At 34.1% G+C, this 25,012-nt stretch overlaps 1 protein-coding gene and 1 non-coding gene across 2 annotated transcripts in view; one reads left to right on the top strand and one right to left on the bottom strand.

Moving 5' to 3' along the window:
* Smp_127940 (putative sodium bicarbonate cotransporter (nbc2, 3)) overlaps positions 1-25,012 on the bottom strand; it is a gene marked incomplete at its 3' end in the record, with an annotated part of 101,574 nt that overhangs the window by 33,416 nt on the left and 43,146 nt on the right. The window contains exons 12-15 of the mRNA XM_018798626.1: positions 21,520-21,732; positions 6,128-6,299; positions 5,296-5,517; positions 1,358-1,489 (exon numbers count right to left, since the gene is read on the bottom strand). Of these exons, the coding sequence (XP_018653549.1) occupies positions 1,358-1,489; positions 5,296-5,517; positions 6,128-6,299; positions 21,520-21,732 (739 nt within the window). The remainder of the gene's footprint in view (positions 1-1,357; positions 1,490-5,295; positions 5,518-6,127; positions 6,300-21,519; positions 21,733-25,012) is intronic.
* Smp_tRNA_00883_Pseudo_TTG.1.1 lies at positions 9,630-9,704 on the top strand. Its single transcript has one exon. It is a non-coding gene (tRNA).

The raw sequence follows: 25,012 nt of genomic DNA on the forward strand, positions 1-25,012 counted from the left end.
TTATTGTTGTTTGAGCAATTGGGAGGATGAAAAGCAAATGTTCGGCAGGGGCTCAAACAGGGCATGGAGGATCCACCTAGGGAAGTTGGAGAACCATGATTACAAACCAGTGGTGCACATGAGCTCCAGGATCGTGAGGGAACAAATAGCGTATGAGCCTATCACTGATTACCGTTTGCCATGAGACCGCGTCTCCTAATGCTGCTTCACTACCTCGTGGATTATACCTCTAGGTTAAGGGTTAGGGGAGTGTCCCCCTGACAAAACCACCTGCTTTAGTCTGGGCACCCGAGCAGTATCTCAGTCCACATAGGAATTATATAAGGCGCACATATAGTTTGGTGGCAATTTTTACCAGTGCTTATGTGTTTCAATAAAAATAAATAAATTGAAGCGGTTTGGAAATTCACCATGATCTCAACTATTGAAATTTGCCATTTGCTTGGTGGTATAATTGAGCTTTACATTTGAAAATTTTCTGGATTTGATATTAGGAGTTACAACTGAGACATGTGTTTAGGGTGAGAGAATACTGTTAATCATCAAAAATGCCCTTAACTGTGTGCTCAAAATCCCATCAATTAGGCTTAGATATAATACGAATCAGGAGCATGTACTGTAAGTTAAATTACAAGCTAAATCTCACTCACTGTTTGGTTGTACAAAAGGATATTATTTTAATTGATTTTGAACTTTTTAAGAGTTAGGTTCAGAGAGAATGTTTTATTATTTCGTCATAAGTCATCCTTCACCGTACTTAGAATTTCGAGCAGAAATATAAGGGTTATCATCCTAAATCTAATTGGTTAACTCAATGAAGTCAGTATAGTCTTACCTATGGTAATGTATAAGTTGATTATATGAAAAAAAGATTAATTTTCAGAAATTCTAATATCAAATCGTCGCCTACGGTATCCAATCATGTTAAGAATGAAATGGTTACCATATGCAACAGTATACGAAGATGATCGTACAGGATACTTTCTTGGTTCATTTAATGTGTGGCTAGCAGTGGAATTCAGCACAGACGTTTTGTCCTATTAGTAAATGGATTCCCTTTTACCTTAGAGTTAACAAACAACACACTGAAACTCGGACCCAGTACCTTTTGCTAAGAGCCTCCAACGTGTAGATAGAAAAAAATAGTCTCTAGGATGTAGATATTAATTTCATTTGTAAAGATTTGAATTTTCTCGTTGGTGATATTCAAGATTGAAACTGGTCACTTTCTATTGACATAAGTGCATCCTAATGTGGATGTTAGAGAACTAACTGACTAATGAATAAGGAAAAATATAAATAACTAAAAGAATAAAAGAACAATTAACGATCAATAATAACAATAATAATATCTTACACTATAACCCAATGTTGGTTCAAATGTTGTTGGTACTAATAACTTCGGTGTATGTAAATTCATCAAGAAATCTGTTGTAGTACCAATCGCAATTGCAATTACCACTGAGAAGTCTGATATTAATTGACGTACCTAAAGTATATGGATATTTATATGAGAGAAAACAAAAATAAGTGTATGGGTGATAAATAGGGTGAATAATTAAAAAGCAACAATGAATAAACAGGTAATTATAACAAATACATATACTATTACTGCTACCTCCAACCACCTAACATTATAACATAGCATATTGGGTATCGACTCGTTCATACTAGTAGTGGTCTCACCACAATTGGGTCAATATTAATTTGCTCAGGTTTGGGAAGAACTAGATAAACATGATATTAGTTACTATTCAGTAGTCAATCAATTGTCAGTCATGTCCCGAATAGTAACTCAATGCTTGCTTGTTAGAGTGTGATGTTGAGGGGGGGATGAGGCGTATCAGGATTTAAGTAAGTCTTGGTAATGACTGTCAACTTGCACGAAGCTTGTGTTAAAAAACACAGGGTTTCCAATCGAGTATCTCCAACCATTGATCAATGAAGCACAAACAAAATAAATTACCAGTTGAGAGTGTTATTTAAATTCAAATATCCATATTATACACAAATCAAAAGGGTGTTCGGATAGCCCATAAGTGATATAACGTCCCTGACTACAATAATGGGCATAATCTCATAGACAACATCAATTCTACTGAGGTCGCAGATACATACGTATCAATTTAATGCATACACTAACTAGAACACAAAACTGAAGTTTTAAGCTTAAACTATCAATCGATTCCAAACCATCTAACGAGAAATAATTACTATAGCCTAGTGTGTTAAGAACCTTGGTGACGCAGTGTACACTGGCCAATCAGATTATAATTATAGAACATATATAGAAATATTTATGAGGAAGTGGTGATGTTGACTCCGACTATTTCACTTTTCTATCATGTATTTCTAACATATTCAAGTCGGGTGACTTTTGTCAATTATGAGAATCTCGACTGTTGTGCAACTTTCCAAAGATTTGAATTTGTCTTAATCATTCAATTAACTAGTTTACCAAAATTGAGTATATAATTCATTAGTATTTTCCTGTCTATTACCAATCAATGGTTTGCTTCAGTTATTCTTACACCTAACTAAACACAAATATACACAGATATTAAGGTCAACTATTTGTGACCTTAATAACAAATAAAGGTAAAGGAAAAAGAGTCAGATCCCATTATCCCAAAGTTAAATAATTCTGAAATAAGTTTTTAAAACAATGCAAGATTCATTTAAAGTAAGATTGGGAAGTATGGAAGAAGGTAGGGAAAATAAGTGATTTTTCTTGATTCAGTAAATCGGCAACTACCCTAAAGGTTTAATCAGAGGTTAGCTTCGTTTGTTTTTAGTAACATTGGTTGTTCTGTAAGCAAAGATGGAAAGTGTCTAGCAGTGGAGTCCAGAAAGCGCGTTTCAACCTATTTGGAACTCATCAGCTGGGTGTACCTGAATCCCAGGATTGATGTTCACTCCGGGATTCGAACTCAGTACCGTTAGCTTTAAACGCCATCGCGTTATCCACTTAGCTACTGAGTCCTGATAGCCACCTGCTCGTGCAGTGGGGTGAAGTTTAAATTCACTGACGAGTCCCAAATAGGACGAAACGCACGTCCTGGATTCCACTGCTAGCCACCGTCCATCTTTGCTTATATGCTTGTGACTTCAGGCAATATCGAGCCAGTCCGCACAGGATGCACATATGCCAACAAGAGACTGATCAATTGCAGTCCTAAATAACAATGGGAAGGTACAAGTAAACAACACCAAATAGTTGTTCTAGTTTAGATCAATCGCCGGTACCAATACTGAAACATTTGGTCGACTTGAAAGGAACCGCTTATGTTTTAATACATAATCGCTACCTAAACAAGTTCCAGGAGTTTATGCATTTCTGAAGAGTATTTCTCAAGTTTCATTTTTAAAAATCTCTTTAGCTCATTGAATATGCATATAACTTAGTAGACAGATATTGCATGTTGAGTTCCAATGAGAGCTAAAATTTTCTCCAGGCTTTTTAGCTGTTACAATCTAACTGACAGTTTTTTTATATAGTATAGAAAAATGATGTTCCCATCTTGGAGCACTTTCCACAAAAATTAAGTCTAAGAAGTTAACATCATGTTCTTGATGATGGACATAACGTTGATATTTTAAAATCACTAAAAGTAATCACTAGTTAAACAACTTCAAATCTACTAAGTTACACCGGTCATTGAGATTAAAAAAAAAACTAAGGCTAAAGCGAATCAGTTATGAATAGATCATTACCGTGGTATCTTCCAGCTTTCATTATTCAATTATGTAATATCTTGTTTCGTATTCTCAATGAAAAAATTGCTTTTCATACTTAGGCCTTTTAGAGTTTCACTCATCTTAGTTCGTTAAATTTTATTATTATAATTACATAACAACTTAAATGTCAATATTCATTCTGTAAAAACGTGTCTCTGTGTGTTCGAGAGTTTCCACAATTATTAACATATAAGTATTCATGGATCAATTGAAGTTAGACATTAACACTGTTGGATGTCGGCTCAGTGGTCTAGAGGTTAAGCGTTCGCGCTCGAGATCGAAGATCATGGGTTCGAGTCCCGCGCTCGGGATCGTGGATGAACACTGTTGAGGAGTCCCACACTAGGACGAAACGGCAATCCAGTGTTTCCAGGTTTCAGTGGTGGTCTTGGTTAGACCGACTAATGAATTCGAACCATGAAAACATAAATAGTCACCCAGTTCACCGATCTATGATACTTCCATGTTTATTGTCATTATTATACTAAACTTCATTTTAATATTATATAAAGTAGTTTGTATATTGGTCATAAATAATTATTAATATTGTTTATAGGTTGCTTTAAGCAGCAGATAGGAATAAAAGAGTTAGATGTATTTCGGCTTATTCTGCTATCTTCATTGTTCTTGCTTTATTCAAATTTATCATTATGAAAAATGTAAATGTAAACAGATTATGGCTACCAGTAGAATCCGCGATATTTATTTCATTGAATGAGACTTGGTCATATTCGTTGCCTATCGCTTCAAACGTCTAACGCGTAATACATTAAGCTACTGAATCTAGTTAGCCGTTAACGTTTTCAAAGGGTTGTAATGTTTATATCATTATTAGTAATGGTTTCAGTTATCCTGAATTTCCCTAAGGCTGGATTCCATTGTCATCTACCAATCATCTATTCTATAAAGCTCGTGACAAATTGGCTATATCGAGGAAAACTTCATTTGATGCACATAAGCCAACAAAGACAGACTAAATATGGGTTTTGAATGTCAACAACTGGATAATTCTAACCCTTACTTACAACGATATAATTGACAATTATTATTAAATACGTAAAATTTCTATAACTGATGAAGTAACCTTAGCTAGAAGCACTGAATGACCGTTTCGTTCTAGTATGAGGCTCATCAGCAACACGCATCCACGACCCAGTCACTGGGGATTGAATCCAAGATCTTTAGTCTTGCGTACGAACAACGCTTAACCTATAGACCACTGAAGCGGGATCCAATGGTGTACATATCTAGCTTTAATCAATTTACAATATTGAGTTATCCTCATCCATTGTCTGGATCAATGTCTGACGGTCGTTCAGTGCCTCTAAGTTTTTACTGGTAGTCCAGTTAGGATCAGTTTATGATTTAAACTATGAAACTACATTAAAAAAATTAATAACACATTTCAAGTTAGAAACAAATGATGAGAAGAAAAGCCCAACTAAAATTAATTGAAATCAACAAAAACCCGGAATCGTAAACAGTAAAACAAAATCTCCCCTACAAGTCTTCATGTAGCCATCTGTCCAACACGCATCCCTCTCAAATCTCACTTACACGAGTAGGAAAGAATAATGAATTTCGCATCGATTTCATTGAAAAGGCTAGCACAAATGTTGCTATAAATAGGATACATGAAAAGAAGAACACATCTGGTACATAAAATGGTCGACAACTTTTGCCTATCCATGTACCATTCAACTGTACACATAAATCTTGATATTCTTGTGATTTCCAAGAGTAACGACCACGTGAAATTGCCTCCCAATTAATTTCTTTCTAAGTATAGATGAGAAAAAGGGAAGAAAGACAAAAATTAAACAAGTTGAAGAGAATGTAGAAGATATAATAATGACACACTTTCGCTCAGTGTACGCAAATGGATTGTGGCTAGCAATGGAATCCGGTGGATACACGTTTAGTTCTCTTTAAAACTCAACCAGCTGAATCAGCTATATATCCCAGCGTAGATATACATAACAAGGCTCAAACTCAATGCCTTTTGCTTGAAATATCAAACGAACTAGTGCCAGGAAATTTTACAACAATAACAACAACATCGTAACTAGGGTTAGAATTTGTGAAAGGAACCAACTGCATGGCGTTTCAGTTAGATGAAGTGGTTATTATCATTGATAATTCAGCTTTAGGTGTGAAGGCAAGTGTCATACTATTTAGTAGCCACAAAAAAAGTAGCTGAAATGGAGTTCGAACCTACAACTTTGTGCATAAAAGTCAACCGCCTTAAAGACATTAAGTTACCCACAAGTTCACACTGTAGACATTATAAGAATAAATAATTTATATACATATAAACATATTTAACAAAAATAACAGTCTAATGTACATTCAAAACATCTTAAAAGAAAAGCATTATGTGGGAACTTACTCCAAACAAATCTTGTACAGATTCTGGTTCAAAAGTTGAATTGAATCCAACTACTGGAATATGTGTAAGTGGATGCGTTTCATACATTGTTAATAAGGTTTCATTATCTGTTTGATTTTTTGATGGAAAGCATGCACAATGATGTTTATCGATTAAATCAGGTGACCAGGCTCTGTGTAAAGAACAAAGGAAAAGAAAAAATGTCAAACAATAAAGCACAGAAGTAGAATAAATAGTCTTATTTGTGTTTGTATGTGTGAGCGTGAATATGGATATTCAACGATTATTCGACAGACTTAACAATATCGATACCAAATCGAAAAATTATTATATATACTACTAATCCTGAAGGTAAATGGAAAAGAGGGCCAAAGAACACACTGTGTCGGGAATGGGAAACAGATATGAAAAGGAAGAATAGCAATTGGAAAGGATTTCTCAGGACAGAGTTGGATGGAGAATGCTGTTTAGCACCCTATGCTCCTCCATAAGAGGTAACAGGCGTAAGTAAGTAAGGACTAATTTATGAAAGAGAATTCCACAATACTTTTTGAGATGGATATTTTATTGATATTAAACCAACACCAAGAAGTTTATTCACTGAGTCATTCAGTCAGCCATTAGTAAAGTGTACAACCTAGAGCATATATGCATCGATTCAAGTTGTTACGTCAGATTCGCACAAAACGAGAAAGAATCAACAAGATTAAATCTAGAGTAGTAGAGCAGTAGTAACGGTATCATTGGCAGTAGAAAAGGTTAGGGATAAAACAGTATGATTCGAAAGGGAAAAATGAGTTTGTAAAAATACTAAAATGAAAATTTTAAAATTCATTATCGATGGTACTATTCCTAATTCCTCACACTGATTAATAATCCTCTGTTGATCTTAGTGATTAGTTGAACATTCTCAAAGTCACTTTATTATCGCTCAAATGTCATCCATAGATTATAGTCTCACCTGGTTACGATAATCGCTTAGACCTCAAACTAAACAGTTTAGACTAATCACTCATGGCCCAAAGCACACAGTCCATAACTTTGTGGATTGATGACGTGTACTTGGTTTGACCGCTCTTGATTTCCTTCTAACCTACTCGTACACCAGCAAAAGTTCCTCATCAAGATAGGCAATGATTAGTTTAAACCAGAACTCATCAACATATTTGACTGGTTTGCGACACAATTCCTATAACTGATCTTGGTATGTAGCCAAGTTAGCGAATCTCTACTCTACTAGCTGAATGATTGAATAAATGAAGTGAACTAAAAGATAAATAGGAGGATGTGATTTTGTTATAAACAATAAAGATGCTGTCGCCAATTGTTATAAACGTAAGGATGCCGTCGCCAATTGTTATAAACGTAGGATGCTGATTATAACTTGGGGTTTCTGTTATAACAGTCCCTTCACTTTCTACACGTATGTGGGACGTTAATTTACCTAGACGAATATCTACATTAGATTCCCACCCAGTGTCTATTCTACAGGACTTCAACACAACTCAGATCAAGAACACGAGATTAGCCTGACTATAACGTCAATATATTTCCACACCAAAATCCGACACAAGGAACAGTCAATCAATAACTGTCCATCAACAAGGTACAGTTCATACATAATAAGGATAGGGGAATATATATAACACATATAACACCTGTCATCCTATCTAATGTCTGACTCATCAAGACAACCAATCATTGTCATTCTCGCCCACACATCAGATTTTATAATAGGTTTACCTTTACAATTAATTAATCACACTTTCTAGTTGAATAAATAACCATTTAATCTAACTTGAATGCAGAAAACTGATCATGATAAATATATAAGTAAACAAATTTCATTATGGACAGAAGTTGAATTTCCTGTATGATTTAAAAATAATATTACTAAAGTATTGGTCAAATGATCTAATTCTGGGAGATCAAATAAAATCTTTACATCAGAAATATAACTGATTGAACTGAAACGATTATCATTAGAGCGAGAATACAGGATATAGCCATATCATTAATTTGATACAGTATACACTAATATTATATATATATATATATATATATATATATATATATATATATATATATATATCCACAGTGGAAATTACCAGTCCATCTAAGCTAAATCATCATTGAAAACTGATAAGTCTTGCTCATTTGAACGCTATACTCGGATCCTAAGCTAGTCTCGTAAACCCCAATCTAAATCTACACAGCAACTTGAACACGAGAGAAAAGGTGCAAAATATACGAGAAGCGCTTTACTCCAAAGGCTCATTCATGTACAGAAAATATAAGGTTTTTATAGTATTTTAGAAGTCCATGGGTTTTCCTGAAAATTCTAGAATGCTACTAAACATAGTAGCGGTGTAGTAATCAGCCAATCAGAAACTCTACAAGTTACTTTTCACTTTCGTGATGTTTCTGGCAGAACGTCTAGTGAATGCTGATTGGATAAAATGCTTCTTAGTGTCTCCTGAGCCTTTCTTGTCTATTGCGAGAAATTTTCTGGATCACCTCAACAAAAACCTGGAAGCACTGAACAACCGTTTCGTCCTAGTATGGAACTTCTCAGCAGTGTGCATCCATGATTCCGCACACAAAAATCGAAACCAGGACCTTCAGTCTCGCACTCGACTTATTAACCCAAGTCCACTGATTCTGCATCCAACAGTGTTACTGTCTAACTTCAATTAATCCATGGATCAAGGCTTTGAGGTCTAGAGGTTAAGTGTTTGAGCGAGAAAGTGAAGGTTTTGTGTTCTAGTCCCACATTCGGGATCCTGAATACGCCGTGATGAAGAGTCCTGTAATAGGATGAAACGGCTGTTCAGTGATTACAGATTTTCAATGGTGATTAAGCTTAGATCAACTTGTGATTTCAACAGTGGAAATACAGGAATCTCCATAAATCCCCCAAATATATATATATATATATGGTTCATATTTTACCGTTGTTAATATTAAGTACAACAATCGATCAAACTTCTGATGACGTACGTGCATCTTCTGCAAAATTGTCTCGATACTGTTTTGTAATCACTATTATTTAAAATTACAGTCGGATTGTAGTTACCAGTGGAATCTGGGTTATGCGTGTCTTGTTTGTGACTTGTCACCTTAAAGTATCAGGCATCTTAATATTGAAGAGTAAAGGAAAAGAAGAAGTCCAAAGAACACACTGAGTCGAGAATTGGAAACAGACATGAAAAGGATGAATAGTAACTGGAAAGGACTACCTATGACAGAGTTGGATGGAGAATGCTGTTTGGCGGCCTATACTCCTCCATGAGGAGTAACAGGTGTAAATAAGTAAGTTAACAAACATCAGATCTACACTACCAATTTATCCACTCATATACTTAGTGTTATATAGACTAGTCAGAATAGCTTGAACAGAAGAAAACGGAATACAGCCAATCACACCTTGGCAATGCTTATTAACAAATAATTTGAACCTTAACCACACTGTATTATATCCTACGTTGATTTATTTCAACAGGTAACTCAGTGGCCGAGTGGATAACGCGATGGCATTTGAAGCGAAAGGTACTGGGTTCGAGTCCCAGAGTGAACATCAACTCTCAGATGCAAGTACATCCGGCTGACGAGTACCAAATAGGACGAAACGCGCGTTCCTGGATTCCACTGCTAATCACTATCCATCTTTGCTTACAACGCTTGTGAATTAAGGCTATATCGAGGCAATACGCACAGTATGCACATATGGCCAATTAGAGACTGACCAGTTGCAGTCCTAAAACATCGATGGGAAGATTCAAACAAACAATACTAAACGAATGTAAACTAATTTGAATAGTTTAATATCACAACTATGAACGAAACGCTCATCCTGAATTCCACCGCTAGACATCATCCATCTCTGCATATATGTGTTTGATGTTTTTTTTATCGTTTCGCATAAACATCGACATCCTAAAGAAAACACTTCAATTTGTACTATTATTACTATTTTGAATAAACAAAATGACTAACACATTTTTGGTAGGAGACATAAAATGGTATTTATTCATTAAATTGTACTTAATAAATAATAACAACATTACGGTACAGACACACACACACACGCACATATATATTCATTCTCATTCACCTAGTGTACTTTTCACATGATTCACATAAGCTTTTAGTGTAGATTTGTATTTCTTTGTTTGTAGTATAATCTGTGATAATAATCACAGATTATACCGTTTTGGTTAATAATGATACCTAGTAATCACGTTATCATTAGTTTAGATTCAAGTTCATAAATGGTTAAAGCCAGAGATAATTTATTTCTCAGTCTGAAATTATCTTTATTTGGAAGTAAAAAAAAAGATGTGCTCTTAAGCCATATCGAAAACGTACTTTAATAACACTTAAATTAATATCAGAAGGGGTTTTTTGTGGAGATTTAGTATTTTGATAGTTGAAAGCTTGATTCAATTGAAGCTAGACCACCAGGGAAAACCTGGAAGCACTGGATGGCCGTTTCGTCCAATTGTGGGACTCCTTAGCAGTGCACATCCACGACCTCGCCTCACGAGGTTGGAGTTAGACATAAACACCATCGGATGACGGCTTAGTCGTTTATCGGTTAAGTGCTCTGGTGCGAGATTGGTAGGTCCTGGGTTCGAATCTCGCGAGGCGAGGTCGTGGATGCGCACTGCTGAGGAGTCCCACAATAGGACGAAACGGCCGTCCAGTGCTTCCAGGCTTTCGATGGTGGTCTAGCTTCAATCGACTCACGCTTTCAACTTAAATTAATTACTATTTATTGGATGTTTAAGGTTGTACCCACAAAATTTATGGTTAAAAGTAAAGAAAAATAACCACAGTCAGTATACATCTACCGACTTCATAGATTGATGCCACGTCTTGGTTTGATTGCTCATAGCTTTCTTTCAATCTACTTCTACATTGGTAAACTTTGGTCACTGTGGTAGGCAGTAGTTAGGTAAATGTATAATTTTCTAACCAATTCAGATTTGTGACATCAACAATCGGTTTATCATCTTCCTCAGCACTTTATACTTAACATCAACGTTTTGCACTCGGTAATTCTACGTATTGTTTTGTAGACATTTATGATTAAATACTCCTAACCCACGAATGTCCTCAATCCTCAGAGTGGACTCACAAGAAGTTATCGTACTATACAACCATACAAACCTAGATAATTTTTCTGAAGTTTTTGTTTGTATATTCGTATAGGGAAAACCATTACTCGTTAAATGTTCACTAAGAGTGCACCATCTGATGCTATCAATCATGTTTCCATTCACTTAATGGGTGAGTACTAAATATAAGAGCATAGTTTTCACTGAGGATTTTATTTCAATCACATTAAGCTATCTACTTGCTGTTATAACGTATCAATTTGCCCTCTTAATATATATATATATATATATGTGTCCAATGATACAGGAAATACGTACGAGCAGTCTTGGGTGCTATTCGGTCCTTCCTATCTGCCTAGCCCAGCCGTTAAGTCCAGAACACAAATAACAGCCTCAGCAATATGAATCATTATTTACAAGCATACTGGGTTATATATATTAACCAAACAGACCACATATATCAAAAATAGAAAAATAACATTTGTACAGTAATTGGCCAATGTGGCTGTAGCTAGGGGGAAAGTAATCAATAATAATAGTTCCAAGGTCAAACTAAAGGTTATGATAAGAGGAACACAGAAACGATTAGGTCACTTATTTAACAACTATCCAATAGGAATAGGCGTATTACATTTGTCCATAAGTGGACCTCAGATTTATGATTCATAATTCGCCAGGGGATATAACACTTGCATATGTCTTCTATGAATATAGACACGTAACGCATCACAATTGACTGGATGAAAAAACAAATAAACTGAATGTTACACTTTGAAATGAAATCTTGGATGAAAATTGCAGTCTTATACTCAATATTCACTTACTAAATGAACGGGAAAATCCACGAACAAAAACTTCAGAAAAATCATCTAGGTTTCTATGGCTGTATAGTACGATAACTTCTTGTGAATATGTTTGCGCAATCGCTTTTTACTGTCCAGATTGATTAATTTACTCATGTTGTATGTAAGGTTTGTCATTAGCATAGATCAGTCATTGATGTTAAGTTACCTGAAGAAATTTTGACGTGAATAATGAAAAGGTCACCGTGATTATTTTTTTAAGAATTACCTTTATTCCCCCCTCCCACTTCCTTAGTTATTTTTAAGGTAAAAACATCTTTTCAAAAAGAATCGTGATGCAGACTTCCTACTATATTTCTCGACTAACTTGATCCTGTTAATCAAAACAACCAAGTACTCTATTCATTCATCTTTGATCTTGTTAAGTTTAGTTAGTTGTTTATGCTCCCTTATTGGTCATGGCTTTTAAATCATCATCTATGACTTGTATATACCTAGTACACGACCCACAGAAGACTATAGTTAACTTATACCATATACTAGGAGTTTTTTTCCAGTAGACAACAAAAAGAAGTAGATTATGATCTAGAATTTTCAAGCAAAAGGGAACTACAAGTTTGTACATACTTTGTCTATCACACAAAATAACGTTCAGTGTGAAACCTGGAAGTCCTGATTTAGATCCTCTGTAGTGAGGTAATCGATGGGGGCGAATGGGAATATGCATACATTAAGACAAAACAGTTCTTCAGTATTTCCTAGTTTTTAATGCTTGCTAGCTAAGATCAGTCCGTAAACATTGTTAACTGACTGTTTCGTTAAACATCAATGAACATTCAATCGACTCGAAAGACTATGAGACTTATAGATAAATCGAAAAGCAGTATACTTGTATTAAACTAACCTGTAACAGGATAAGACATTAATTAAACTGATTTTACTGTGCTATATCATTTTACATCATTTGAAGCATTCATTTATGACACACACACGTATGCTCATATGACAGACAAAAGAATAAATAAACAGTGAGAAAACAATGTATGTCACAAAATTTCTAATCAAAAGATCGTCTGTGAAGAGTTTCTTTTTATCAATTCTATGACAGCAGCAGTGACAGTAAGCAACTTTTCATGAAAAAATTAGTTCATCTTCTAAGTAAAAATGATAATAATAACTTATTTATTTACTCATTAAACACTCAACTATTAACTTGCTATTGAGATCATTAACAAATTAAAATGAGATAATCATGGGGTAGCCTGGAGGCAATGGATATTTGTTTCGTCCTAGTATATGGAAATTATTCAGTAGTATTCCCAAACGCTGAAACTTAAAGATCCTAGGTTTAATCTCCTTTGGCGGGGTTGTAAATGTTCATTGTTGAGGAGTCTCATTAAAATACCAAAACGTGTTCAGTGTTTTCAGGCTTTCAATGACTGTTTTCCGTAGGTTAAATCTGATCATACAACAATATTCAACGCTCTCTCCACAATCCCTCATACTAAGGATTTAATCTGATTTTGTTAATTAACTCAAAATGTTCAACGAAATGATAACAAAATAAAAATAAACTGATCCGCTGGGTCAGCTAGGCCAAATGAGAAGTGAAAGATGCTGACGGGAATATGCCAGTGGTTAAGATTTAACTGACCTTCCTGAGAGAAGGAGCATACACTATTAACCAAAAATGTAGCTTTATTTTCTGTGGAATATATATATTTATTTATGAATGAAGAGCGCTCGCATATTTTGTTGGGTCAGCCGGTAATAGGTTGCTACTCACTCTTGGTATTTTCGCTCAAGTAGCTGGTTTGGGCAGGCATATAGGATGAATAAAACTCGAAAGATTGCAGAATATAACAGAAACACTGGGTTAATGAGTTGGAATCCACACAGACTTATCGATTACATATACACCCGCCCAAAAAGGTGAGTTTTTCAGCTGTATTCACTGATAAAAGTATTTTATATGGACATAGCCAAAGTGACTGCAGTTCAATTTTATCATTATTGTCCCTGAATATGCGCTTAATTTGCAAGTTTTCTTAGGTGGTATTGGAAAAATTGTGGAAAATGCATTCTATTACAATTGGTCGACAACGTAGTCATACTGTGTAGATAGCGCCAAATCATTTAGAGTAGTTTGCCAGATACATATTACTTTTTATTTTGAGATTTAATCTCATCCCTTACACATATTAGAAGCTAGAGAGGTTAGAGGTGATGATCTAGGTTTTTTTATTTATTAAAAACTTGTGTTTGAGTCTTCAATGGTTGTCTAAGTTAGATCACTTCATGGTATTAGTAATAAATTGCATTTGCAAGACGTTTCATATATTAATTTCTAGTAGAAGGCTCATAAAGGATTCCAAATTTTAGAATTCACATTACGGACGTATCCTAATTAAACAACCAATGGAAATCCAGGAAACACTGTATTGCTGTTCGGTCCTAGTGTAAAGCCCTTCATTAGTCAACATCCATATTGTCACGGAGGGTCAAACCCAAGATATTTGAGTCTTTCGGCAAGTATCTGATTTCTAAATCAATTAGCCAGCATTCAGCGTTCAACTCCAATAATTTACTCACTTATACATTTCATTGAGTATATGGAAAGTTTAGAGCATAGGAAAAATTGAAATGAGTTCACTTTATCAATGTCACGATGTTTGCTGTTCTAGCCCTGCAAAAGTTTATCAAAGAATTAATTGAATGAAATTTGAGCAAATTTGTGTTTTGAGCATAATCCATCAAAATTTGAGGTCTTTAAGAATAAAACACTTGTGATTTATTAAATGTTACCTACATAGAAGAACTAGGGTCATTTTATTATGAAGTGGGTAGTTAGTAACCAAGCATCATATCCCTTAATATTTTGAAAATAATTTCTAATCTTGTTCACATTTTACTAATTATTGTGACTTCATCATACATATTCAGGTTTAATATGCAGAGCATATTATAACTGTGGATTTATGAGGTTATTAAGGATAGTATCACGCTTGATTAAAAGGTGTATTCGACAGGAAAACCTCTTCAACCTAAGTTTCGTGCTATTTAGCACTTTCAGTAAGGTGTACCTGTAATCTTGAAGCAACTGATACCTTGTCACTTAGCTTTACAGTCACAGACATTACTAATGAGCTTTTCGGATCACGACTGACCTCTTTTGTAGGATTGAGATGTATTTACAACTGGTTGATCACTAAATAGTGACCGATGTCATGTATACCAACTTCTCAACATAGTGTACACGATGTCAAGTCAATTACACTAGTAGTGGCCACATCGCAGCTTGATCAATAGAATGAGATTAAGATATTGATCACCAGTGATCAACCTATTGTAACATAGTTGTGACAGACTCTATTTTTTTGATTACATCATCCAGATTTGTCCACAAAGAAAAGTGTAACTAGTTTTTTGTTACGTAACAACACAGTGGAATTTAACAGCTTTGTTTCAATAAAATAATTAACAACGCGGGATCCAACAACAACAATCCACAGTAAAAACAAGTTTTCCATTACACATTCAAACAAAATGAATTTTGATTCCAAAATGAGAAATAACCCTATTTTTTTTGATTCAACATAATAATTTTCAACAAGGTTATGGTTTTTTCACAAGCAGAACTTTTTTTTTATTTTTTAAAGAAATATGCTAATACTATTACTGATACCTAATACTATTCAATATTCAATATGCAAATAAAACTCAATTGAAAAACAAACAAACAAACAAAAATTAGAATGACAAGTTTAGCATTTAGTACAATCCATGTTGGATCATAGAGTATTTCAGCTTTTTTTTGTTTTTTTGAATTTTGACCCCGCAAAAATAAAAAAAATATTTATTCAGTTTTCTGCATTTTCAAATGACAAAAAAAACATTTTTGTAATCTTTATTATAGGTGTTGGAAACAAGAGTGGATTGGGGGAGGGGAGGAGGGTGCTAAGTTAAAAAAGGAGTTGAATAGAATGTGGAATTTAACAGTTTTGTTTTAGTACATTGATAATTTATTTAATTATTTAAAATTGAGTGTTGTTTTATTAATAAAACTGTTGAGTAGTTTATCATAATAATGACAATGTTATGTAAGTCAATATTTTCGGAATATAGGATACATTAAGTACTATATTTTAGTGTATGGTTAGCAGTAGAGTGCACGGAGCATGTTCCTATCCTATTCAGGACTTGTTATCTACATGTACCTGGATTCCAGTGTTGGCGTTCACACAGAGACTCGAACTCGAATAGGACTAATGTACTTAAGACTTGTTTAACATTTAGATAATATTATTTGTAGTATCGGTTGCTATGTTAAGCCCGCATAGCTTATTCTAGCTTAAGAACAAACCAATTTACTCATTCTTCTGCAGTTACATTTTGACTTTTTTGATTAACTTTAACTGTTTTCATATGAGCGTATGAGTGTGCACTTCTTATCCTATTCACTAAATGCATGTAACTGATTTCTGTCTGACTAGAAATATCGATTAACGCTTGATTGAATGGAGTTGGCTCACACGTCTTCTCCACTACGCGTCATTCACTTCGCTCTCTTCTTTTCATTATCTTAGCTTCATCCCTCCGATTGTCTGTCCATATCAATGAGTGTACAAACTATACGTATTCAAAAACCCGTTCTCGTATTTGGCTAATTTAGTTGCGTTATTCACTAATGCGGTTTAAGTCGATAATTAAATATGATAAATATACGCTCCCACTGATTTCAGCTCAGATAATGTAGAAAATGAATTTTCATGGAGAGCTTCCAATCCTTTTTCAAAAAGCTGGTCGCTGAGATGTAATAATAGTGACAGGTGATTTTAATATCTAAGTAGGTAATTAAAACACAACTGAAAGTTACATGGTGAGTCTTAGGGTTTCGTGGCTCAGCGAACAGATTATGTTGACGGATTACTATAACTGTGCTCAGACAACCACTTCTAGCAAGCGCCAAATCTAAATGTGGGGAAAGACATTGATAGTAAAAAATCAGCTCAAAATGGTTTTTATTACTGCTACTCGTTCAACTGTTAATTGATCATATCTCCCTAATTATATTGTCATATAAATGTCATTGCTCATATTCACAAATGAATTTCCTGGATAAAGACAAAAGTTTTGCTAAGTGTAAGAATATTTAGTGACCCTCGAACATCTAACTTCAGGTAGATCGTACAAATGATTGTTATCGAAATATACATATCCTAGCTACCCTCATATTTCATCATCGACTTAAACCGCATTAGTGAATAACGCAACTAAATTAGCCAAATACGAGAACGGGTTTTTGAATACGTATAGTTTGTACACTCATTGATATGGACAGACAATCGGAGGGATGAAGCTAAGATAATGAAAAGAAGAGAGCGAAGTGAATGACGCGTAGTGGAGAAGACGTGTGAGCCAACTCCATTCAATCAAGCGTTAATCGATATTTCTAGTCAGACAGAAATCAGTTACATGCATTTAGTGAATAGGATAAGAAGTGCACACTCATACGCTCATATGAAAACAGTTAAAGTTAATCAAAAAAGTCAAAATGTAACTGCAGAAGAATGAGTAAATTGGTTTGTTCTTAAGCTAGAATAAGCTATGCGGTCTTGTAAAGCAGTATCGAGTGACTGTCTTCGATGTGTAACTTACTGTACTCTAATCCGACATGGTTAAATCTTACCGATCACAAATTTACACTGGAACTCTGACATTTTTTCCTTTAAATTCTTATTGTTTATTACATTAAGGACCATTACATAAATTGCATTTTAATATTTGGAAAGTATTTGATTATTTTTTTATGATTATCTGGTTAAGTGATGACTACACCTCTTCTCTTTATATTTGATGAATCTATTAAATTATGCAACGCCCCTCTATTTTTACCATAACCCATGAAACGTAAAATTTAATTATAAATATAATTGTACAGCTTAAGTAAATGATGTTATGGACATAGAAAAAATATAATAAGAGATAATGGTAATATGTAGTTAACTAATATAAGTAGAATCCTTTCAATTCGTTGAATAGAAAGAAGTTAATGAGTAGTTACATTATCAGTGAAATAGTAAAAAAAAGTATTATATAGAGTAAGGAGGAAGAATGAAGTTATAGAATAAAAAAAATATAAGGGGTTTTGTGGAGATTTCAGTATTTTCATAGTTGAAATCATGAGTCAATTGAAACTAGATCACCATGGAAAAACTCAAAGCAATGGACGGCCGTTTCGTCCTACTATGGGACTCCTCAGTAGTGCGCATCCACGATCCCGCACCCGCAAAATTCGAACCCAGGACCTACTAGTCTCGCGCCGGAGCACTTAGCTACTGAGGAGTTCCATAATAGGACGAAACGGCCGTCCAGTGCTTCCAGGTTTTCCATGGTGGTCTAGCATCAATTGACTCATCATTTCAACTATAAAAAAATATAAGTATTTTAATTTAAAGAGTGAATGCATCTGTTTTATTGTGACTGACTTTGAGAAATATCTCATAGCCATTGGTCGTGATTATCGTGAAGACTTCAACCACAGATAGTCTGTATAAACTAACATGATTCAGTCCAACAGTAAATGACTTTATGGAATGATGTTATGTGTTAGTTGGACCTCCTTAAGCTTTTTTCCGACCTATGCCTACTCAAGAAATATCAAACTTCAGGATAGGCGGTGATTGGATATGTGTGATAAATATCCCAAACACCGAAATCGATGTAGATTTTCAATCTTATTAGGCGAATCGGCATATTTATAACTCAATGGTGTCAGAATAAGCGAACAGTGCTTGGAAGACATCTTTGATCATATACTGGTAACTTACGAATATGTTTCATTTTATAAAGATCATATTTATGAACTTACAAGAAAATAGTAAATATCTACAGAAGATTACATGACCGAAATTCTTGTTAAATTCATTGCAACTAATTGTTTAATAAAATCTATTTTATGATAAGCAAACAGTGGCTAACGGTGAAATTCGGGACACGCGTTTTGTTCTATTTGAGACTCGTCAGCTGGGTGCACCTGCATCCCAGAGTTGATGTTCACTCGAGGACTCGAGCCGAGTACAGTTCGCTTCAAACGCTACCGCGTTAGCCACTTAGCTAGTGAGTCCCGAAAGCCACTAGATTATGTAATCGAGTGAAGTTTAAATTCATTTTGTATGGTTTGTTTGAATCTTCCGATTGGTGTTTAGGACTGAAATTGATCGAGGCAATCTGCACAGGATGCACATATGCCAATAAGAAACTAATCAATTCCAGTCCTAAAGATCAATGAGAAGATTCAAACAAACAATACAAAATGAACTATTTAAAGATGATGTTAAAGTTTATGAAATTTATAAAACAGTAACGAAAAATCTAATCTAATGAATATTTATAAAGCTTTAACTGGTTCAATTTCAGTAGAGTAAAATAAACACAAAATGTATGGACTGCACCTATCGACACTTTAACAAGTCGAATTAATAAATTAAAAAAGACAGTATACTTAGTTTCTTAGTCACTCTTAAAATACTACTACTAGTACTATTATGGATCATTTGATAACAAGGTGTACAGCAAGATGAATATCATCCTAGAAGAATGTCACATTTCCAATCCTATAACACTTTGTAACAAAGATTATAGATTGATTACACAATAGGATAGTAATCCACCTGTATAGGTAAAGAAATGTGTAATTTTTATTTATAAATATATTCAAGAGATTTGTGAAGATTGGTTTAGATTGATATTCATTAAAGAATGAATTCAGCTAGGGAACTATTATGAAAACTAAGAACCACAGGATACCTATCTCTTCTTAATACGAGACAACTTTGCAGTAAGTCTTGTATGATCCTATCAGGATTTTCATGTCTAAAAATGAGCTTCTTACTCATAAATCATTGGATAAACATCCAACGGTTTGTGTGTTAATTCAGTCACTTTGAAATGTATTTTCATGTTCCGTTTGTCTAGTGTTTCTGAAGCCTCATAAAACTATCGACCATCCTGTAATGTGAACAATAGTCTAATTGACTCGGGATTGTATGAACTATGTCAAAATTGTACGTGAATGGGCTTCTTGTCAACCATCTTGAATCACCTAACATTTCAGCATACTTAAATCATGTCGGGTGTGAGACAAATAACGCCAGTAACAACGTTTGGTGGTTGCGAATTAGCTCAAGTTAGAGATGAAAACTATCCGGTGTCAACTCAATGGTCTAAATATTAAGTGGTTATCCAGCGAGATCATTTAGTTAGATCTCCAAAGAGGCCATCGACGTAAACTACCACTGGACAAATTCTATACTAGGATGAAACAGATATTCAGTGTTTCTTGGTTATCAGTGATTGTCTAACAACGATCAATCTATGCCGCGAAACCGAAAAATCCAACAATCTCTAGGACCTCGTATTATGAATAGTGAATTCATTTGTAGACTTCTAAACGTTTCTCAATATCAGTACAAAAAAAAGAATTATTTGACATTTCAAAGTGATATGAAGCCAATTTGATTATCAGTCAGTAACTTAGTCAATCAAATGCACCGCAGAACCTAGTACATGTGTATATCAGTTCAAATTGCCACGCTACTCTAAAACAATCAGATGAAATTCTGACGGCAAATCTTAAAGTAATCTAGGTAGTTAAAAGTATTAGTCGTTTTTATTAAGTGACGAATATTGGAAAAGTAGGTACTTTTGGGACTATTTTTCAGATTATTAATATTCATATTTTTATTATATTGTTGCATTTCTACATTTCTTTGTTGTAAGCTTTCACTGAAACTATTAACCGATGTTATGCATTTTCCTATTCTTCAGTTATTATTTATTAATTTTGTAATGTTTGCTGAGCTAACACTTGTGCTTTAATTGTAATTAAAATATGACTTTTTTATTTCGTGTGCTGTGTGGCCAGACATTTCAAGTATATTATTGAATGAATTCAAAGTCATAATTGGAAATGAATACAATATATAGAGTTGATCCACATACTGTCATTGATTCCCGATTAACCACTGAACTAGGAGGAGATCAACGACCAATAAACACATCGTGAATACCCACTGCTGAGGAGTCCCACAATAGGACGAAACGGCCGTCCAGTACTTCCAGATTTTCAATGGTGGTCTAACATTCATCAATTCATGATCTTAATCAAAACACTAAGGTCTTGGATGTTGTTTCCCTAATCAGTGTATTAATTGGTACTTAGAAGTTCACTGTTCCTACAGGAAATATAGGTAAACTATTTAATTATCGTAATTGTGCCTGGTGAATCTACCACATGATATCGATAAGCATTCTCAAGAAATTAAAAAAAAACAATCATACAAAAAGATAAATCATTAAGAAAAAACAGATCAAAGAGAAAATATGGATTATTTCTAAAAAACACTTGGAAACAATAATAAAAGAAAATCAAAAACCCGATCAATCATCATAATAATCAAAGACTTACAAATCTACTTTATATTTTTTTGATATTGCATAAGTTTTCTTTAATGCTTCAATAAAAAATATTAAACCAATTAATGCTGCAAATGATTCTTCAGTGAAACGTGTTATAAATTTGACTAATGCGCTTAGATCAAGTGCAACCATAATGAATAGGGCAAGAGCTACCCATATACCAATCCATAAACGAAAACTTAAATATGACCATTCCATTTTCCTGTAAGAGATAGAAATTATTATAAAAAAGGATTATGAGTAAATAGTGTTATTTGGAAGAAACTATACAGTAATAAAGGAAATGTAGAATGGTGTTATTTCTTTAAAGTGTGAGAAGAGAAGAGGACCATTCCTACAGTCTGGAGCAGGTCGTGAATATTGTTGCATTCTAAAGTTTAGACCATTGACTGATCTTGAGTTAAACAATCAGTGAAAACCGGAAAGCAAAGGATAAATGTTTCATCCTAGTACGGAACTAATCACCAGTACGTGTCCACAGCACCACAAGGGATTGATCCCAAAACATTTAGTCTATCAGCAAGTATTAGGCCGGGATTCAATTTTATTCGTGTATAATTACCAATTAACCCCTTATCTTCTAATGTAGTTCCTTTATATCTCATAGGACTTAACTTTACTGATGACAGCTCTTTACTATAAATCTTGAAAGATTACTTCTCGAAATTAACCAGTAGTGAGCACATAACTGTTGCTAGTATTATAGGGGTGGGTTGTAGAGAAGGTTAAGCTTTAGTTAAACAAACATTGAAAACCAGAGAGCACTGGACATTCATTGGATTCTTGATCAATCCATGATGTAAATCATATGATCACATCATTCAAATCCTGATGTACTGAAACAGCTAAAGTTATATTCTTCTTTTCCATCTTAATACAACTAGTAGAATATTTTAATTAGTGATTTCAATGGACTACACTACAGTCAGTTAGTGTTTTTTAAAAGCCACTACTCTGTTTATTCGTGCGATCAGGGTTATAGAATTATATGAGTTCTAGTATTAGCTCACAAGATTATATCACTTCATTTATATAGATACCCAGAGAAGTTTATACTAATCTGGGACATCTTTGATAGTATTCAGAAGTTAGTTTAGTTGTAAAAGATCCTATACGTAATGCATGTTATAGAAGACTTCTGCTATGTGATTGAAAGCCTACTTCCTTTGAGCTGAAGTTCAACATAAAATCACTATGTTCTGTTATCATTATCTCCGAAGGTTTGAGCAGAACCTATGGCAATGCCCCACAATCAATGTCAAAGTCTTGGGTCATGATTTCCGGTATAGTGAACATGATCTAATTGGTGTTATCATCTTCACACATTTTTTATGGTGGCTTGTTCGTGTTTCAAAAATGTCATCTCAGTGGGTTCCACACACCGCCTCTTATTTACTGAAGTTGAAACGGATTGAAAACAGCTGACAGATAGTCAGTTTAAGACATGAAAAGTAACTGTATACAAATGATATTTTTCAATAGACTATGACTTCCCAGTAAGTGATCATAGGCGATCTCAAACATGATTGGTTCAGAGTAGAATCGGAGAGTAATCCTGCTGTAATCCTCAGTTTACATCTAAGATGAATATTCTTAACTAAATGAAACCTTTTTCAGTTATTTTTAAGAAATCTAATCTGTATCACCCAATAAATATTATCGTTATTCTTTTTTCATTAGTTATATACTCTTTTTCAATCTATTCTGCTTATTTATTAGAATAATATATATTACAACTGATAGTTTAACTGATATCACTCGGTTAGATTCGTCAATACCAGTCCAAACTGTATTACTCTCTATCTCAAGTATACTTATTTTGCCTATTCACTATCACTTTATGCTTTGACTAATGATAAACTTCGTCTGACAACGATTAAGATTGAGCTGTGGGCAAAATAATCTGAACACTGATTGAAATAACAGAGCGACTTTCTCGATGAATAAAGTTTTGGATGAAGATATTTCCTGAAGATTTGTACAATTTTAGTAGGTTGTATTCATCATAAAATGATATCAGTTGAAGATATCATTGACTTACTTCAAGACGTTTCTGAAGTTCTAGTGAGAGCTAGTAAATGATATTCAGACATATAAGGGTTAAAACACTTGTTACCACTAATTCGAATATTCGTCACGTTATAACTCAAATCGATCGAAATTGGAATTGTATTATCAATGAACATCAAACTCAAAGGTTCGAATAATTAACTGTTTCCTTCATGCCTTTAAGATAGTGAATTAGATAACAAGAGTCTATTTACTGCATAGAAGTCACATATTGTGATCAATCTGTGGTGAATACAACCTACGCATAAAATTCACTCAACTCATTTAATTCACTCATACCTCTAGTTAGGAATGATCTATGATCATGTTGAGTGATAACCGCTGATAAGAATTATAAACTTATTAAAAACCACAACAAAAAAGGTATCTGTAAGCAAAGATGGATAGTGGCTAGCAGTGGAATCCAGGATGCGCGTTTCGTCGTATTTGGGACTCGTCAGCTGGATATACCTGCATCTGAGTTGATGTTCACTCTGAGACTCGAACCCATAACCGTTCGCTTCAAACGCCATCGCGTTATCCACTCGGCCACTGAGTCCTGATAGCCGCTTGCTTGTGCAATGGGGTGAAGTTTAAATTTATTTAGTATCGTTTGTTTGAATTTTCCCATCGATGTGTTAAGACTGCAACTGGTCAGTCTCTAATTGGCGTCCTGGATTCCACTGCTAGACACTATTCATCTTTGCTTACAATGTTTGTGAATTAACGATATATCGAGGCAATACGCACAGTATGCACATATGCCAATTAGAGACTGACCAGTTGTAGTCCTAACACATCGATGGGAAGATTCAAACAAACAATACTAAATGAATTTAAAAAAGGCATCTGTTCAGGATTGGAAAGTATATTGAGTGATATTTCGAAATATAACCCGAGGATATATATATAGATAGATATAATGAAGCAAATTAAACCGGATAAACTCAATATTGTACACTTTTTTTTTCTAAATTAATGATCTCTTTACATTTTCGTTTGTTTATACTTAAAACACCTTATGATGTATTTGTTTAACGAATTTCGGTCACCACATTAAATTTTATGTTAGCAACTAAATACATATATATGCGAAGAAGCCGACAAGCTTAATCAAACTTCACAATGTGTTGTATTCATTGAACTAAGAGTAATTAATACTAATGATGTATATGCATATATGCACATATATATATATATATATATATATATATATATATATGGATGTATAATAAAACGGCAATAATAAACAACCAACAATACTGATCATCTTATCATGATAATATTTCACTCTCTCTTTAACCTTAAATTGAAATTCTCATTTTGACTTTTTTCACTGTGTTTATATTCTTAAGTTGACTTCCTTTTTTGTTTTACTACTTATAACAATAATTAATAGTAATAGTAATAATAATGTTTCGTAATTATGTAAT

The sequence above is a fragment of the Schistosoma mansoni genome, chromosome 7 (genome assembly GCF_000237925.1).
Source record: "Schistosoma mansoni strain Puerto Rico chromosome 7, complete genome".
Classification (NCBI taxonomy): domain Eukaryota; kingdom Metazoa; phylum Platyhelminthes; class Trematoda; order Strigeidida; family Schistosomatidae; genus Schistosoma; species Schistosoma mansoni.